The sequence below is a fragment of the Stenella coeruleoalba genome (genome assembly GCF_951394435.1).
Source record: "Stenella coeruleoalba genome assembly, chromosome: 16".
In the NCBI taxonomy this organism is placed as follows: Eukaryota; Metazoa; Chordata; class Mammalia; order Artiodactyla; family Delphinidae; genus Stenella; species Stenella coeruleoalba.
This window is the reverse complement of record NC_137162.1, coordinates 74,636,948-74,653,196: the sequence shown is the minus strand read 5'-3', so window position 1 is coordinate 74,653,196 and position 16,249 is coordinate 74,636,948. Positions and strand designations below refer to the sequence as shown.

The 16,249-nt window shown below is 44.1% G+C and overlaps 1 protein-coding gene across 4 annotated transcripts in view; it reads left to right on the top strand.

Moving 5' to 3' along the window:
• CHRM3 (cholinergic receptor muscarinic 3) overlaps positions 1 to 14,178 on the top strand; it is a 513,898-nt gene extending 499,720 nt beyond the window's left edge. For all 4 annotated transcript variants that reach the window (XM_079900504.1, XM_079900503.1, XM_079900502.1 and 1 more), the window contains one exon: positions 11,743 to 14,178. In XM_079900504.1, coding sequence (XP_079756630.1) covers positions 11,762 to 13,534 — 1,773 coding nt within the window. In that variant the 5' untranslated portion in view covers positions 11,743 to 11,761 and the 3' untranslated portion in view covers positions 13,535 to 14,178. The remainder of the gene's footprint in view (positions 1 to 11,742) is intronic.
• Positions 14,179 to 16,249: the final 2,071 nt, after the last annotated feature.

Sequence of the window (16,249 nt, the reverse complement as noted above, 5' to 3'; positions counted from 1 at the left end):
AGGAGCATGTGATGAGGCTCAAGGTCCACTGGAAGTTGAATATTCTGCCATCTTGGACCTAGTTGGTTCTAACCAGTTTTTGTCATGTCCTATGGCTATGTCATTCTTTTAAAGGTTGTGCCCTGCCCCCTTCCCTCCTGTTTCATTCCCTCCTCCAGAGATTTTACTCCCATATTCTTACGGGAAGCAGAGGGGCGACAGTCCGTCTTCTGTAACTGCTTCAGTGCTGAGTAGGGGCATCGACCCTGCCTGTCAGGGAGTAAAAAAATCTCTGTATGCCTGATCTAGGGGCCCCAGGGGCAGGACAACTCCTTGTTTTAAGTCGGTATGGGCTGGAATCCTCACATAGCCACCTTCTTGATGTGGAACTGTTGTAACTGTTTCCATAGCCTTTCTGTGGATCTTCTTGATGATGAAGTATTTTTTGTAACAGCATCATAGTACGAAATATCTAAAAATGACAAAAGACTTAAGAGGCACGGTTAAACATCTGATTACAGTGTTATTGATAAAGAACCTTGGTTACAGTAACCAGAATTACAAATGATTACATTTAACTTAACATACCAAATAATCCTAGTTAAATATTTTTCTTTGGGATACCTCAGGGCCCCCCCCAAAGCATCCCAAAGTTAACTGGAAATCAAAAGAACTTTAATTAAAATTTGATATTTGGGAAGTTTGTCAAGAAGTTTTAAAACACTTGGTCAAATAATATCATAGGGCACTGTGAGACAACACATTTCTCAACCAAAGTTACAAGAGATCTCAAAAGCAAATACAAATCACTTAAAGGCAAAGAAACTCACACAATCTGTTGTCAAAGGCAGCATTTCAAGAATACTTTGGAGGGAGAAACCAAATGCAGTCTTGTCCTAGCCCATTCCCAACAAAATCCATTTACCTGACTAGATGTAATTCAATCTTAGAAAATCCTGATCATGCACAACTCTTTTCTCAGGGTCCACTTTCCACCAACCTTTCATCACTTTCTGTATCCATCACTTTATTTTTCCATCCAGAAACAGCCAGCTCTAAGTCAAACCTACTTCCTTTTCGCTTAATAAAATGCAATTCCATTCCTCATACTTTCTTTACTGAAAACACACATCCTACTTTTCTTAAAAGTTATTTATTTCCATTTTAAGTTATTTTTCTTGCTAACAAATTTGCCAGATATACAGTAATAAGGTTTTATTTGACCTCTAGTAAACCCAGGTACAATAGAAGTACTATACTTAACAGTGATGACTGTAAAGACGTGTCTGTATTAATCAGACCAACAAGCTTAAGCCACCTTTAATACCAGATATCAGTTTAGTATTGAATATTTCCCAGATGACATGAACCTGAAATTCATTTTGGCCAGTTTTATATTTCTGAGTATTTATATAAGCACTTAATTAAGTCAATTAAGTAGAGCTCTTTTACTAATTAATTTTGGTAATACCATACATTTAAAACACATATAGAGGGCTTCCCTGGTGGAGCAGTGGTTGAGAGTCCGCCTGCCGATGCAGGGGACACAGGTTCGTGCCCCGGTCCGGGAAGATCCCACATGCCGCGGAGCGGCTGGGCCCGTGAGCCATGGTCGCTGAGCCTGCACGTCCGGAAGGGCTTCCCTGGTGGCTCAGTGGTTGAGAGTCCGCCTGCCGATGCAGGGGACACAGGTTCGTGCCCCGGTCTGGGAAGATCCCACATGCCATGAGCGGCTGGGCCCGTGAGCCATGACCGCTGAGCCTGCACGTCCGGAGCCTGTGCTCTGCAACGGGAGAGGCCACAGCAGTGAGAGGCCTGCGTACCGCAAAAACAAAAACAAAAACAAAAAACACATATAGATACATATGAATACATAAACAAACAGAGAGACCTCATAGTTCTCATTTCAGAATTTCAGCCCTGAGTCAGGTACAACGTAAAACCCATCAATTACAAAAGGTTGGGTTCAAATTGGGCTTCTGGCAGATGGAACAAATCAAGGTCACCTGTCTAGATGGCTAAACCCTTTTTACTAATGTTTACAGTAAAAGACACTTAGGATTTCTACTTATACTTGACAAGTCTAGTTCTAAATTACTTTACTCCCTTTTGCAAAATTTGCATTTTATAAGGATGGCAGAGATGAGGGTTCCTGAGAAGACCAGGTAGGATTGGAATATTACAGAGAGATTGGCATGGCACCAAAAGCGCATATTTAATGAGAGCTCATATTTAATTTGAGATTAGGGGTTGGAGGCCTTGTCAAACCTCTGGTTTTATGGGGTGTTGGTGCCTGGAAGGGAAGTTATTAGTTTCCTTTAAGGTGATTTTTATAGGAGTGACGAACTTTGTCTTCCCTGGGATTCCCTGATCCCAGGCCTGCGGATCTATAAGTTTTTCAATTTCTGGGGAAATATTTTGGGCTGGACTGTCTGTGTCTTGTATAATACATAGTCCAGCCAAAAACACTCCTTGGCTTTGGTCTTCAGAGAGAGTAAGAGTTGCCCACAAGGCTGAGAGAAAATCCCTCCCCAATAATGGGCTGGGGCATTCAGGCATGACAAGAAACTTGTGAGTTATAAGAGTCTTTGCCCAGGTGCAAGGTAGAGGGGTGGCGAAATATTTTAGTTTTGGCTTTCATCTGTCCCCAGTGATAGAGCAGGTTTAGGGGCAAGGGACCTAGCATGAGACATCAAGACAGAGTAAGTGGCTCTCGTGTCCACTAGAAATTGGACAAGCTTATCTGCCACGTCAGTGGTCACCCGTGGTTCCTCCCGTGTGATGATGACAGTCTCCTCAGGAGCCTTGGGAGGTGCCAGGTCCCATCAGTCAACCACTGTCATGACTGGCGTGGGGGAATTTCCTCACTCCCTTCAGTGCTCGGGGCATTCCCTCTTCCAGTGGCCCATCTTGTTGCAGAGTGGGCATGGCATTTTGGGTGTAGGCTGGGACCTGTTTCCTGTGCATTCCTTGCTCCAGTGTTCAGGACTCCCACAGCTGAGAAAGGCTCCCTTCCTTGGCAGAGGTCTTCTGGGAGTACTTTTGGGATGATCAGGTGGTGGGTTAGGTCTTGTCATGATGGCTGCCAAAAGCCTGGCTTCCTGTCATTCGTTCCTTAAGTCACGCTGTTCCTTCTTTTCCTCCTCAGCCTGGTCTCTTGCTAAAAATACTGAAGGCTGTGTCAATAAGAAGGTTGAGAGGGGTTTGGGACCCCATGGCAAGCTTTTGAAGCTTCCAACGGATGTCAGGGGCTGATTGGCTAATGGAAGTGGGCTGCAAATACAGTTTGTCCCTCGAAAGTATCTGGGTCTACATTCGTATACTTTCTGAGGGCATCTACCAATCGGGCCTGAAATAGGGCTGGATTTTCATCTTGGCCTTGGGTGATCTCTTTAACCTTATCATAGTTAACAGGTTTAATTATGCATAGTTTCATCCCTTCAGTGAGGCAAAGGATCATGTGATCCCTACTAGTGATACCAGGCTGGCCTGGTTGATAGTCCCAATTGGGATCCATTAGAGGTACTGCTGTCACAGGGTTTCTATGTGGTTGGGCAACATGTAGCCTGTGCCCAAATTTGGGCCTTTTCCTCACTGGTGCAGCAGTGGGAAAGGACAATATTTACATTCTTCCAGGTAAGTCCAAGGAAAGAGTCAGGGCCTGCAATTCTTCACGGAAGCGGTTACGGTCCTCCGAGAACCTGCCTAAGCAGGTGCAGCATTGGTTAAGGTCAGACAAGGAAAAAGGGGTGTAGACTTTGGTAATTCCCTGAGGCCCACCTACTGAAACAGGAGGGAAGGGGGCAGGGCACAACCTTTAAAAGAATGACATAGCCATAGGACATCACAAAAACTGGGTAGAACCAACTAGGTCCAAGATGGCGGAATATTCGACTTCCCGTGGACCTTGAGCCTCATTATATGTTCATTGTAATACATTAACTAAATGACACACCCACCAGCGTCATGACAGTTCTGAGGCTACCACCAAAGGCCAAAAAGTGGGCAGTGGCCCAATTCCTGGAAATCTCCCCCCCTTCCCTGAAATAATTGGAATAATCCTTCCATTCATTAGCCTATGAAATTACCCAGCCTATAAAAACTAACCACACCGTGTTTCTCCCAAGGCCTCTTGCCTTCTGAGATGGCCCACGCTCTGTGTATTGTGTTTCTCTTTAAAAAAAATCCACTTCTTACCTCTCATTTTGTTTCTCACTGAATTCTTTCTGCGATGAGACATCAAGAACGTCAAATTCACTGGAAACACCAGGGACCCCAGTTCTGGGTGTGAGGATGAAGTGGGAGGGGAGGGGTCTCCTGCTTGTAAAACATCTATTGAGTGATGGCAGTTGTATCAGATGCTTCACCTGTTACCTCACTGAATCTGCTTAACAACCATACGGTATTACTGCTATTACTATTCTGAATTTTCTGGTGTGTGTGGAGACTGAGAGTTTCCGAGCTTTCATAACTAACCGGAGATGCCACAGCTGGGTGAACAGTGAGCTAGGAGGGTACCACCTTGCAGGACTCCTAGTGCCATCAGGGTGCGTGACAAGTGTCAAGGGTTTGAGGTCCAGAGTACATTCAAGGGCAGCAAAGAGTGATTACAAAATTTGTGTATTATGAGATGCTTGTTTTTCCAGAAAACTCTTGTGTTTGTATTGTGACAACTACCAGATGAACCTTCAAAGAGAGGGTGTGGTTATTTGAGAACGCATCTCTCTTTCTCTTAGGTGGAAGAGGCTGCAGCCGCCCCTGGGCAATGGCCTGGTGATCAAGGGAAGACTCCTCTCTCAGGTTCTTCCAGTCCTGAAAGATGTATTCCACCGAACTCTTTCTTTTCTTGGGTCATTCTCAGCCAAATGCCACCATATCTGAGGTCGCTTTGAGAACCCCAGAGAAGTTTGTCAGCCTTCCCTACAGCTGGAGCCCCCAGCCTGTTGGAAATACAATGTGTTTCTTCCTTCCTGCCGCCTTTACCTTCTCCAAGCTTATCTCCTTGAGCCCTTATGAGTTCTCCTGTCCAAAGTATAACAGTGTTAATCTCAGTAATGCTGGGGTGGAGGCAATCGTTCTGGGTCTACTCTGGGAGGGAAATTGTGCTAGATGTCGGAGGAAAGAGTTGAGTAGCAGAAGGTGGAATCTTCGGTGTAGTGAGGGAGACAAGTTGAAATGCTGTGGGCTCGGATGGGAGGATGTGCAGGGCGTGCAGGACCGCTGGGCGGTGGGCTTTGAATCGTCTGTGTACTACCTCCGGAATGCTGTGTTCTCCTTTTACTGGCATGGCAGCCTGGAGTTATATTCCTCAGACTCACAAAATAGCCTCGCCTTTCTCCTTCTATTGCAGTGATTTTGTTTAGTTGATGGTGTCTCCAGGTGATTCCTAGACAGCAAGAACTCTGTCTTCCACATAAGGCCTGCAGTAAGCACTCAGACACATTCACTGTCTGAAATAATGGCTGAAGAGCCAAATAAACGAATGTGAGATTCATCCTCAGGGGGAGTGGGGAGAGTGTGATTTCCAGAGAAATTAAATGTGAGCTGATTCTGGAAGAGACTTAGAGCATGCCAGGTATGTGAGTGCCAGGACGTTTTCCAGATTCTCCTGGCAAATGGAGTGTTGCAACATTTTCTGAATCTCTCCTCTCTTTCTTTACAGTAGAGTTTCTCAACTTCAGCACTATTGACCGCTTGGGCTGGATAATTCTCTATTGTAGGGGCTTGTCTGGTGCATTGTAGGTTGTTTATCAGCATCCCTGGCGTCTACACACCAGATGCCAGTAGCACGTTCTCCCCAAATTGTGACAAGAAATGTCCGCAGACATTGCCAGATGGAGACAGAGTCACCTTGGGTTGAGACCTCAACCCAACAAGTGCTTTATACTCAACAAATGTCAGCTCTTGTTAGCCTTGAAAAGCGCCAATCTATAAAATCAAACAGTCGTAGAAAATTATTCAATTAGCCTTACCATTTTTGAGAAACTGCCATGGACCCGTCAGACTATACTGAGTGTTTTCTACACGTTCTATCCAATCCTCAAGTATGATAATCCTCATTTTATAGATGAGGAAGCAGGATCAGAGGACTCAGATAATGTGCCCACGTGGCAGAATCAGTATGTTTCTGACCCTAATGCATCGTGGCAGGGCTTGTTACACTGTTTTCTACGTGTCTCCCACTTACTTCTACTTTCTTTGCAAACAGACAGTCTTCTGTACATGTGTGAATTGGGCAGGACACATGTAGGCTGAAGTTTAAAAGGAAATCACATGTATGGACTATGTCCAGATACAAAAATAAATACTCTGATAAATATGGACCTTGAAAAATATCATAGCTACTCTAACTTAAAGTAATCACAAGAAGTCAAAATCAAGCCAGAAGAACTTTCTTCCCAGATGTCCTTACAGTATGTAAATAGAGATGTAAGAAATATTTAGCCCAAATGACTGTTTTCATTAAAAAGATTTCCAATCAGAATTATTTCTACAATTATGTTAGCTCTAATAACATTACAAAAGCACGGTCTTCAAAATATTAATAAATAACAATGAATTTGCAGAATGTTGAAACCATACTGAACGTACCTTAGGTCATAAAGGTTTGCAGTAGAACAGAATTCAGCTGCACTCTGTCCCTCTTTTTTCCTCAGAAAAGGACTGCAGGGGGAGTGCATGGACTCCTGTGGGCAAAGTGGGCTTACAGATATTTATTTATTTATTTTTAAATTTATTTATTTTTATTTTTGGCTGTGTTGGGTCTTCGTTGCTACGGCGGGCTTTCTCTAGTTGCGGCGAGCAGGGGCTACTCTTTGTTGCGGTGCACGGGCTTCTCATTGTGGTGGCTTCTCTTGTTGCGGAGCATGGGCTCTAGGCATGTGGGCTCAGTAGTTGTGGCACGTGGGCTCAGTAGCTGTGGCTCGCAGGCTCTAGAGTGCAAGCTCAGTAGTTGTAGCACCCATGCTTAGTTGCTCCGCGGCATGTGGGGTCTTCCCGGACCAGGGTTCGAACCCGTGTCCCCTGCATTGGCAGGCGGATTCTTAACCACTGCGCCACCAGGGAAGTCCCCAGATATTTTAAAAGAACTGCTTCACCTCTGTTTTTCATTTCTTGTCATTTCTCTAGAATTCTAATAACAAAGGCTTGAGAGTGCTGAAGCAGATAATCATTAGTCCCATTTAGGCTTTTGTTTTTAAGGTAAAAACCATGTTATTTCAGTAGCAACTGCTATGCCTAGGCAGTGCTGATGTAAGTGCTTTTCCAAGCAGCCTTCATTTTTGTTGTCAAACTGAATAAAACATATGAAAGGCGGCAACCAAGGGAGGCAGCACGATGCATCCACTTTTTGAAAACAAGCTTTGTCCTTTTTAAATGGAATTCTGTTCCAGTTTTGGCTTCTGGGATGTTGTTTTGCACCAGGAGTGACTGCACCATATTAGGGCACATCTGTCCTCCCTGCGGCTTGAAATGAATAACACGAGCTGAGTTCACAAAGTTTGATTCTGCCTGTGCGCGTCTGAAAAGGTTGGATGCCCTTTAAAGACATGTTTGATTGCCGAGCGTGTGTTGACCCTGTTTGATATCCTTCACGGACTGCATGACTGAACTAAGCTGAAGTTTCCCCATCACCAGCCTGGGGAAACGGGCGGCTCTTTGGCGCCTGCTGGAGAGGTTGTTCTCCGAGTCCGCTCTGCCACCTAGTGGTCGGCGGTGGCATTTCCTGTGCCCGACCAAGCTAGTTTCGGGAAAAGTCATTTTAGCTGTTGAATACTGTGATGAATTATGACAGAAAACAGAGACACTCTTAGCAAAGAACGCAGTCCAAGAGAGACCCGAAACAAGCCCTGCAACATGATGCATACCAGATTTCGAATATGGAAGAAGCACTAAATAATTGGTCTTAGAAAAAAGCATGATTGTGAATTGCAAGATATTTTTCCTTTTTTTCCCTGAGCCTTCATGATTAAAATAATAATAATAATAGAGGTAGAATTGATTTAGACAAAGCCTTCAGATTTATATTGGCCTTTTAGGACTCTCTAAGAACTTTCACATGTATTTTCATATCAGATATTTAAACATTTTTTAAGTTATCTATATATTTTACAGATTTATAATCCCAGAAAAATTTTATTCCATAACTAGGGGGAAGGGAGTTAATTTCTCACAAGTGTCCTTCGCTTTCCTCTAAACTTAGTACTCTCAAATTGTTCTTTCATATTTTCTCCTTCACTTTCTCCTTTTAAATTTTAAAAAGATGTCAAACTATCAACTGCAGTGGTTTTCGAACATTGTTGACTGTGACCCACAGTACAAAATACACTTTACATCATGACTATATATTGAATGTGTGGGTGTGTGTGTGCACATGCGCTAATCAGAACTTTTATGAAACAGTACTGTTATCGTTATGTGGTTCGTGTTCTGCTGTGTCCCATTCAATTCTGTTTATTTCCTTTTCTTTTTTATTCTCATGCTGGCCCACTAATTGGCTCCTGACTTACATTTTGAAAAACTAAGTGAATCAATTCTGTTTGTGCTGCTAGATGGAATGAAGTGAAAACGGTCTGGAAATCTATATATACTCAGAGATGAAATCAAGAACCATCCTATATGTACAGAGTTGTAATTAACCCACATGGAAGGATGACCCTCCTCCCAGAATCCAGGAGGGCTCTGGAAGGTGCTTGTCTCGCCCACCGGCAGGATCATGTTCAGTTTTGAGCTCCTTGCCTGGGGGCTGGGCCTGCACCACTTCAGTAGCAACGCCCTGAATGTCCCAGGGACCCCACAGCCCCCAGCTCCCAGCCTGGACAGGAACCTGCTGTAAATCCCAGAGCGGATCTAGAGCCACCCCCCGCCCCCTTCTGCTCCTATGTGATAACCCCATTTGCCCTTATGCAGGCTGCATTCCTAGAACTCCTGCCTGGGACCACTTACAAAGTACTAAGGTCAGCAGGCTTACAGGCCTCTCTGTTCCCACCACCTGTTTCTTCCTGAGCATTAAAAAGCAATGTTTCCCTTAGCTCTCCTCACCAACATAAGTCAATTCAATGAGCACTAACCATGAACTCCCTTGACTCAGAATATACTAACTGTACAGCACAGAGGCTGTTGAGTCAGGATGAGGAAAAGAGCATGGAGCATAGACGTGACGTCCCTTTCTCGGAAAAAGCACCTTAAACAGAATACATTTAGTCAGGTTTATCGTTGTTTCATCTCGGTCTCAACTAGAACCCCTGATTCTTAGGAAGTCACATATTACTCATGAAAGGATAGCTGTACAGGAAGAAAGGCGTTGGGTGACTATCATGTCTAATAAGAACTTTTAGATATTCTTTGTTGAAGTCCTTATGAACTTTTGATTAGGTTCTTCTGATGTCATACTGTGTACTAACAAGACATCAATTGTCAAACCTCCAGAATGGGAAGATCCTTTTTATGAGATGAATATGGCTCAGTGGCATGGAGCCCAGAGAAAAGGTGATGGAAAATGTCTCAGGTACAGGGACCTGAGTGAAGGTTGGGGGAGGGAGATCTTTCTTATTTGCCTAATGTTTAGGCCACTGCACCATCCCTTAATGCTCAAAGATCAATGTGTTTGCAGCTCAAAAGACTTTATCTCAAAGCTCTGTCTCTACTAGAGTATTTAAAGGCCAATTGACTGTATATACCTGGATTTATTTCTGGTTACATTAGTCTCTATTTAGGCCAGGAAAGACATATCTTGTTTTATTGCACTTAGCTTTACTGCTCTTCACAGATAATTGCATTTTTAACAAATTGAAAGTTTGTAGCAACCCTGCATCAAGCAAGTCTATCAGTGCCATTTTTCCAACAGCATTATTTTTAATTAAAGTATGTACCTTGTTTTTTCAGGCATAGTGCTAATGCACACAGTATCTGAAACTTTTAAGTGATATTAGATAGTGAATTAGTGTTGAATTATAAAAGGAACAATGGCTACTGGTAAGTATGCCAAAGATTTCAGGTCAAAGATCACCTAACAATTTGTGGTTCACAGGTTTTCTGATATGAGTCAAGATACCCCTAGACACCAGAAACACCAGGACAGGTATTTAATCAACCCATTATAGAAAGCTGGTTCTAAGTGTAGGTGTCTTTCCTCAATTCTGGTTTCTTTTATATTCTGTATTCCAACAAAGCATGATTGGACTGGAATATTGTATAACGTGTATTGCCCTCACGATTCACAGAAATGAACTGAAAGAGAGAATTGATCTCCGGCTTATTTCCAAAATTCCTACTTATATTCTTCACTATTATCGGTCAACTGAGCAAAATAAGTTGATATTCATTTGTACAAACATAATGTGTTATTTGCAGTGAACAATGTGACATGTGCTTAAAAACTACGTGCTTTTTAAAATTACGTTATCCACGTCCTGTATCTCATCTAAGGTGTACGTCCTTGGAAGGCAGAGTCTTGACTTATTGAATTCAGCGGCACCAGTCTTAATGACCTAAATCTAGTAGTGGTTCAGTGAGAAGTGCTGATGTAGCTGATGACAGTTATGTTAATAAGGACCCTTTCAGGTGCAGATGACAGTAACCTTTCTCAGGTAGCCCAGGCAGCAAAGGAAATGGTTGGCTTACATAACTGGCAAGTTCAAAGAGGCAGCGTTGACTTCAGGAATGGCTAGATCTAGGTTTGAGAGGCCATGATGATCATACTGTCTCTATTCCCCCACGTTCCCTCCCATCTCTCTGCTTCCCGCATATCTCTTGCTTGCTTGAAGCAAGCAAACACAGATTTTTCCACGTGGGTATAAATAGAGTCACCAGCACCCAGGAATCCCAAGGAACAGAGAATTACCCTCTCTCTTTCCAACATCCATGTCAATTCCCCATATTTACTCTTACTGCTCCTCTTTTTTTTTTTTTTTTGCGGTACGCGGGCCTGTCACTGTTGTGGCCTCTCCCGTTGCGGAGCACAGGCTCCGGATGCGCAGGCTCAGCGGCCATGGCTCACGGGCCCAGCCGCTCCGCGGCATGTGGGATCTTCCTGGACCGGGGCACGAACCCGCGTCCCCTGCATCGGCAGGCGGACCCTCAACCACTGCGCCAATACATTACTTTTTCTAACTGTGTGTTAAAGAGATAATATAATGGAAAGTGATTTATGCGTATTTCCCCCCTTGCTCCAGGTTGCTGTTGCTTATTCCAGTGAGGCTTACATGGCTGGAATTGCCTTCAAGTTGCTTATGTTTGAAGCCTGGGTTAGGAAAATGCCCAGGTGGATAAAATGCAAATGAATAAGATCAATGTCTCACGTAGTGTGATGATAAAGCTATGTTGGATGAGGATCATATATGCAGCTACTATTTTTCCCCTACTTTTCAAAGAAAGAGAAGGAAGGAAGATCTTGTTTGATGACAACATCATGTGGAAGTATATGTGGTCTGTATTTAGAAAGGTGGAAGTTGTGGAGAAAAAGCACAATGTTCAGTGCATGTCACCAGCTAATCGTGCTACCTACCTTGAACAGATCGATCTCTGCCTGCCCTGTGCTGTTCACCTTTATTTAATTTATCTATTTTTATCGAAATAAAGTTGACAACTCCTCAGCTTTAAAATAAGGGGATGAACTGATGTGCTGGACTCTCCCAGGTTCGCCTGTAATATAGGTCCTATTATCCAGTAATAGGAGGAGTGCTACTTTGAAAGGATGCAATGCAAAGAACAAATCAGATGAAGGCAGAAATGGTCCTGACTCCGTCTTTTCTCTTTTCTCCCCAGACTATGTCAGAGAGTCACCATGACCTTGCACAATAACAATACAACCTCACCTTTGTTTCCGAACATCAGCTCTTCCTGGATTCACGGCCCTTCCGAGGCAGGGCTGCCCCCAGGAACGGTTACTCATTTTGGCAGCTACAACATTTCTCGGGCAGCTGGGAATTCCTCCTCTCCAAATGGCACCACCAGTGACCCTCTGGGAGGTCATACCATCTGGCAGGTGGTCTTCATTGCATTCTTAACGGGCGTCCTGGCCTTGGTGACCATCATCGGCAACATCCTGGTGATAGTGGCATTCAAGGTCAACAAGCAACTGAAGACCGTCAACAACTACTTCCTCTTAAGTCTGGCCTGTGCCGACCTGATTATTGGGGTCATTTCAATGAATCTGTTTACTACCTACATCATCATGAACCGATGGGCTTTAGGGAACTTGGCCTGTGACCTCTGGCTTTCCATTGACTACGTGGCTAGCAATGCCTCCGTCATGAATCTTCTGGTCATTAGCTTTGACAGGTACTTTTCCATCACGAGGCCGCTCACGTACCGAGCCAAACGAACAACAAAGCGAGCTGGTGTGATGATAGGTCTGGCTTGGGTCATCTCCTTCATCCTTTGGGCTCCTGCCATCTTGTTCTGGCAATACTTTGTTGGGAAGAGAACTGTGCCTCCAGGGGAGTGTTTCATCCAGTTCCTCAGTGAGCCCACCATCACCTTCGGCACGGCCATCGCTGCCTTTTATATGCCTGTCACCATCATGACTATTTTATACTGGAGGATCTATAAGGAAACTGAAAAACGTACCAAAGAGCTTGCTGGGCTGCAGGCCTCTGGGACAGAGGCAGAGGCAGAGAACTTTGTCCATCCCACAGGTAGTTCTCGAAGCTGCAGCAGCTATGAGCTTCAACAGCAAAGCATGAAACGCTCAGCCAGGAGGAAGTACAGACGCTGCCACTTCTGGTTCACAACGAAGAGCTGGAAGCCCAGTGCCGAGCAGATTGACCAAGACCACAGCAGCAGCGACAGCTGGAATAACAACGATGCTGCTGCCTCCCTGGAAAATTCCGCTTCCTCCGACGAGGAGGACATGGGCTCGGAGACAAGAGCCATCTACTCCATCGTGCTCAAGCTTCCGGGTCACAGCACCATCCTCAGCTCCACCAAGTTACCCTCGTCAGACAACCTGCAGGTGCCGGAGGAGGAGCTGGGGGCAGTGGACTTAGAGACGAAAGCCAGCAAACTCCAGGCCCAAAAGAGCATGGACGACGGAGGCAGTTTTCAGAAAAGCTTCTCCAAGCTTCCCATCCAGTTGGAGTCAGCCGTGGACACGGCCAAGGCCCCTGATGTCAACTCCTCAGTGGGCAAGACCGCGGCCACTCTGCCTCTGTCCTTTAAGGAAGCTACTCTGGCCAAGAGGTTTGCTCTGAAGACCAGAAGCCAGATCACCAAGCGGAAACGGATGTCCCTCATCAAGGAGAAGAAGGCGGCCCAGACCCTCAGCGCCATCTTGCTTGCCTTCATTATCACCTGGACCCCCTACAACATTATGGTTCTGGTGAACACCTTTTGTGACAGCTGCATCCCCAAAACCTATTGGAATCTGGGCTATTGGCTGTGCTACATCAACAGCACCGTGAACCCCGTGTGCTATGCCCTGTGCAACAAAACATTCAGAACCACTTTCAAGATGCTGCTGTTGTGCCAGTGTGACAAAAGGAAGAGGCGCAAGCAGCAGTACCAGCAAAGACAGTCAGTCATTTTCCACAAACGGGCGCCCGAGCAGGCCTTGTAGGATGAGGTGTGTTGTCAGTAGCAGTCACCAAACGCACACGTCAACCCACAGACCTTAGGAGGGAGTGAGGCGAGGGTGGGGGTGATTCCTGGCGCTGATAAAAGATGTCTTTATCACCCAGATGTGAAAGAAGCTGCCTGTTTACCGATCCATTAAATAAATCCATTTTCATATCAAAAGTCAAATACCAATTCAGCCAAAAATAAATAAATAAGCCTATTACTGGATATGAAGAAATTTATTCTGAAATAGACTTTGTTTTTTCTTAAAGAGAAAGAAATAATTGTTTCATAGCAATTATATACCCAAATTGGTCTGCCTGGGCCTTTTCATTCCCATTAGCTCTGGAATCTCGGTGAGGATAACTAGCGGGCCCAGTTGCCCTGTTCTCCCCAAGGGTCCCCAAAGTGTCGATCCACATCCCACGTGGAACGCGTCAGGCTAGTGAATCCGTGGTTCTGAAATTCTTTCGTACGTTGCAAAGCCTCACCTTCTCGTCCCTGTAGAGCTCCCCGTCTTCTCATTGGTGTGTCGTTGAACTCTATTTGTGGACTTGATTCTTGATTCTTGCAGAGTACTGTTTTGTGCAGTTCAAGTTTCGTACAAATAAAAGATGCATAAGTGTATATGTATATATGTGTGTGTGTGTGTGTATGTGTGTGAATTCCACGCACACACACACAGTGTATATAATATAAGGGGAATCACTGAACCGGCAAATTATTCCGGCAATATATTCTTTCAGTACTTTGGTGACTGACGTTTCTCTAGGATCCTAACACAACGTAAAAGTGAACTTAAACCCCGTGTAGTGTTTTGGAGACCAGGGCTGTTTTCCCGGAGACTATGCAGCAGAGAACAGCCAGGCCCTCTGGGCAGGTCTGTGTGGAGCGGTCAGCCTGGTGAGTCAGATGAGCACCAAGGTTCGACCAGACTCTGAGTAAGCTGTTACCTCTGTGGACACCCTCAACAGAGCTAAATCGAATGGGGGCCCCTCTGAGCTCTAAGAATGAACCACATCCACATGTCTGAATTTAATGGTCCAAATCTGAATGTTTCCAAACAAAACCTTTGCTATCTTACCTGCTTGAAACTCAGTAATAGTGACACGTTTGAATGGCATACACAGCATTACATGGAGCAAAGCAGAAGAGACCTTCTGAGGGGCAAAGAAGAACACGAGATTCGATTTCTTGCTACTTGACATATTTAAATGAAAAAGGGCTTACACCTTTTGTCACTTAGCTGGGGCCAGTACTTTCTGCCGTTCATTGCGCAACCTTTACCCAGGAATGGGTGGGGTTCGTGAAGTCATAAGTCCTCTAAAGAAAGTATTACACTTTGAAAAGTATTGCTTCAAATTGATTTCCTTAGTACATTTCTAAAAAGTGATTTTGTATTCTCTTCTGAATTGGCCCAAACGCTAACTGTTCTATTGGGGGGAGGGGAGGGCTGCTGCTGTAGCCGTCGTCTGTGTTGCTGCTGTAGGTGTCAGGGGTCTTTTTTTTTTCCTTTTGTGGGCTGTGTGGGGAGTGGGAGGGGTGGGAGGTGGGGAGCTGAGGAGAAATCTTCCCTCTGTACAGGGTCTCCGTGGTGTGAACCCGGAGCCAGGGTAGAAGCTGCTTTTGTGTTCAGTGTGAGCTGGTGTTTACAGCAGATGTTGACAACAGTGGAAGTGTACTCAGTGGTGTCTGTGTTTCTGAACTATTTAATTTTGTGTTATGTTTATATGAAGATGTATTTATGCATATTTCACCGAGTTCTATTTAATGTTGATAAATATTACTCTTTAGTCTTCAGCAGGTGGTGTCCCTTGAAAGTGATTCTTTAAGGTCCACTTGAGCAATGGGTAGGGTATATCGAGCTTTCTTGTGGCTAAGAAGACGAGAAAGTCATCCTTTTGGTGCCAGGAGGTACCTAACTCTTTCTAGGTAATAAAAAGTCAACTTTAACTTCAACATAATGGTTTAATACCGTTCTAGTTAAACCTGATGGGAACCGGTCAAAGCAACCCTCCACCAGTATATTTGAAATCACGTGACAAGGGCAAAAAAAGGCAAATCGGCATAATTGAAAGAATTATTTTTTTGGCCCACATTCGACCAAAGAATAAGAAAAAACAGAGACTATTTTCTAACATGTATAGCAAACTACAGAATGTTATGTTATTAACCTGTGAAATGTCTAGTGAGCAAGTGCATCTATATTTTATTACTCACGTTGGCCTGGCACTAATAAATTTGTGAATGCTGATTCAAGACTCCCTGTACATCAGTAATTCCCATTCTCTTTGAATCTCCTATCTTGCCTCCCTCTCAAAAGACTGTTTCCCGTATTTAAAAAGGAATAGAATTAAATTTAAGAAATGAAGAAACGTAAGCTTTAGCAGAACTGTGAAGGTTAGTAACAACTCTACTTAAACATGATTATCTCCTCATCCTTGTCCTTTTATGATGCTGAGAATGGAAGAAAAGAAAGACGTCCAAGACGTCAGCTCTTCTGTTACTGGTTTAATTATCGAATTATTTTTAAATCTCTTGTGAATGAAAACTGCTTTTAAATACTGTCTACTGACTCTGTTTATAGAAATGTATGTCCAACTCTTAGGTCATTTTCAGAAAAAGAAAATAAGAAAAACAGATTCTTTTGAGTTTGGAAAATTTAGGAGTGTAATCAAAGATGTAGTGAAGTGTTTAAAACCAGACATAGCTCCAC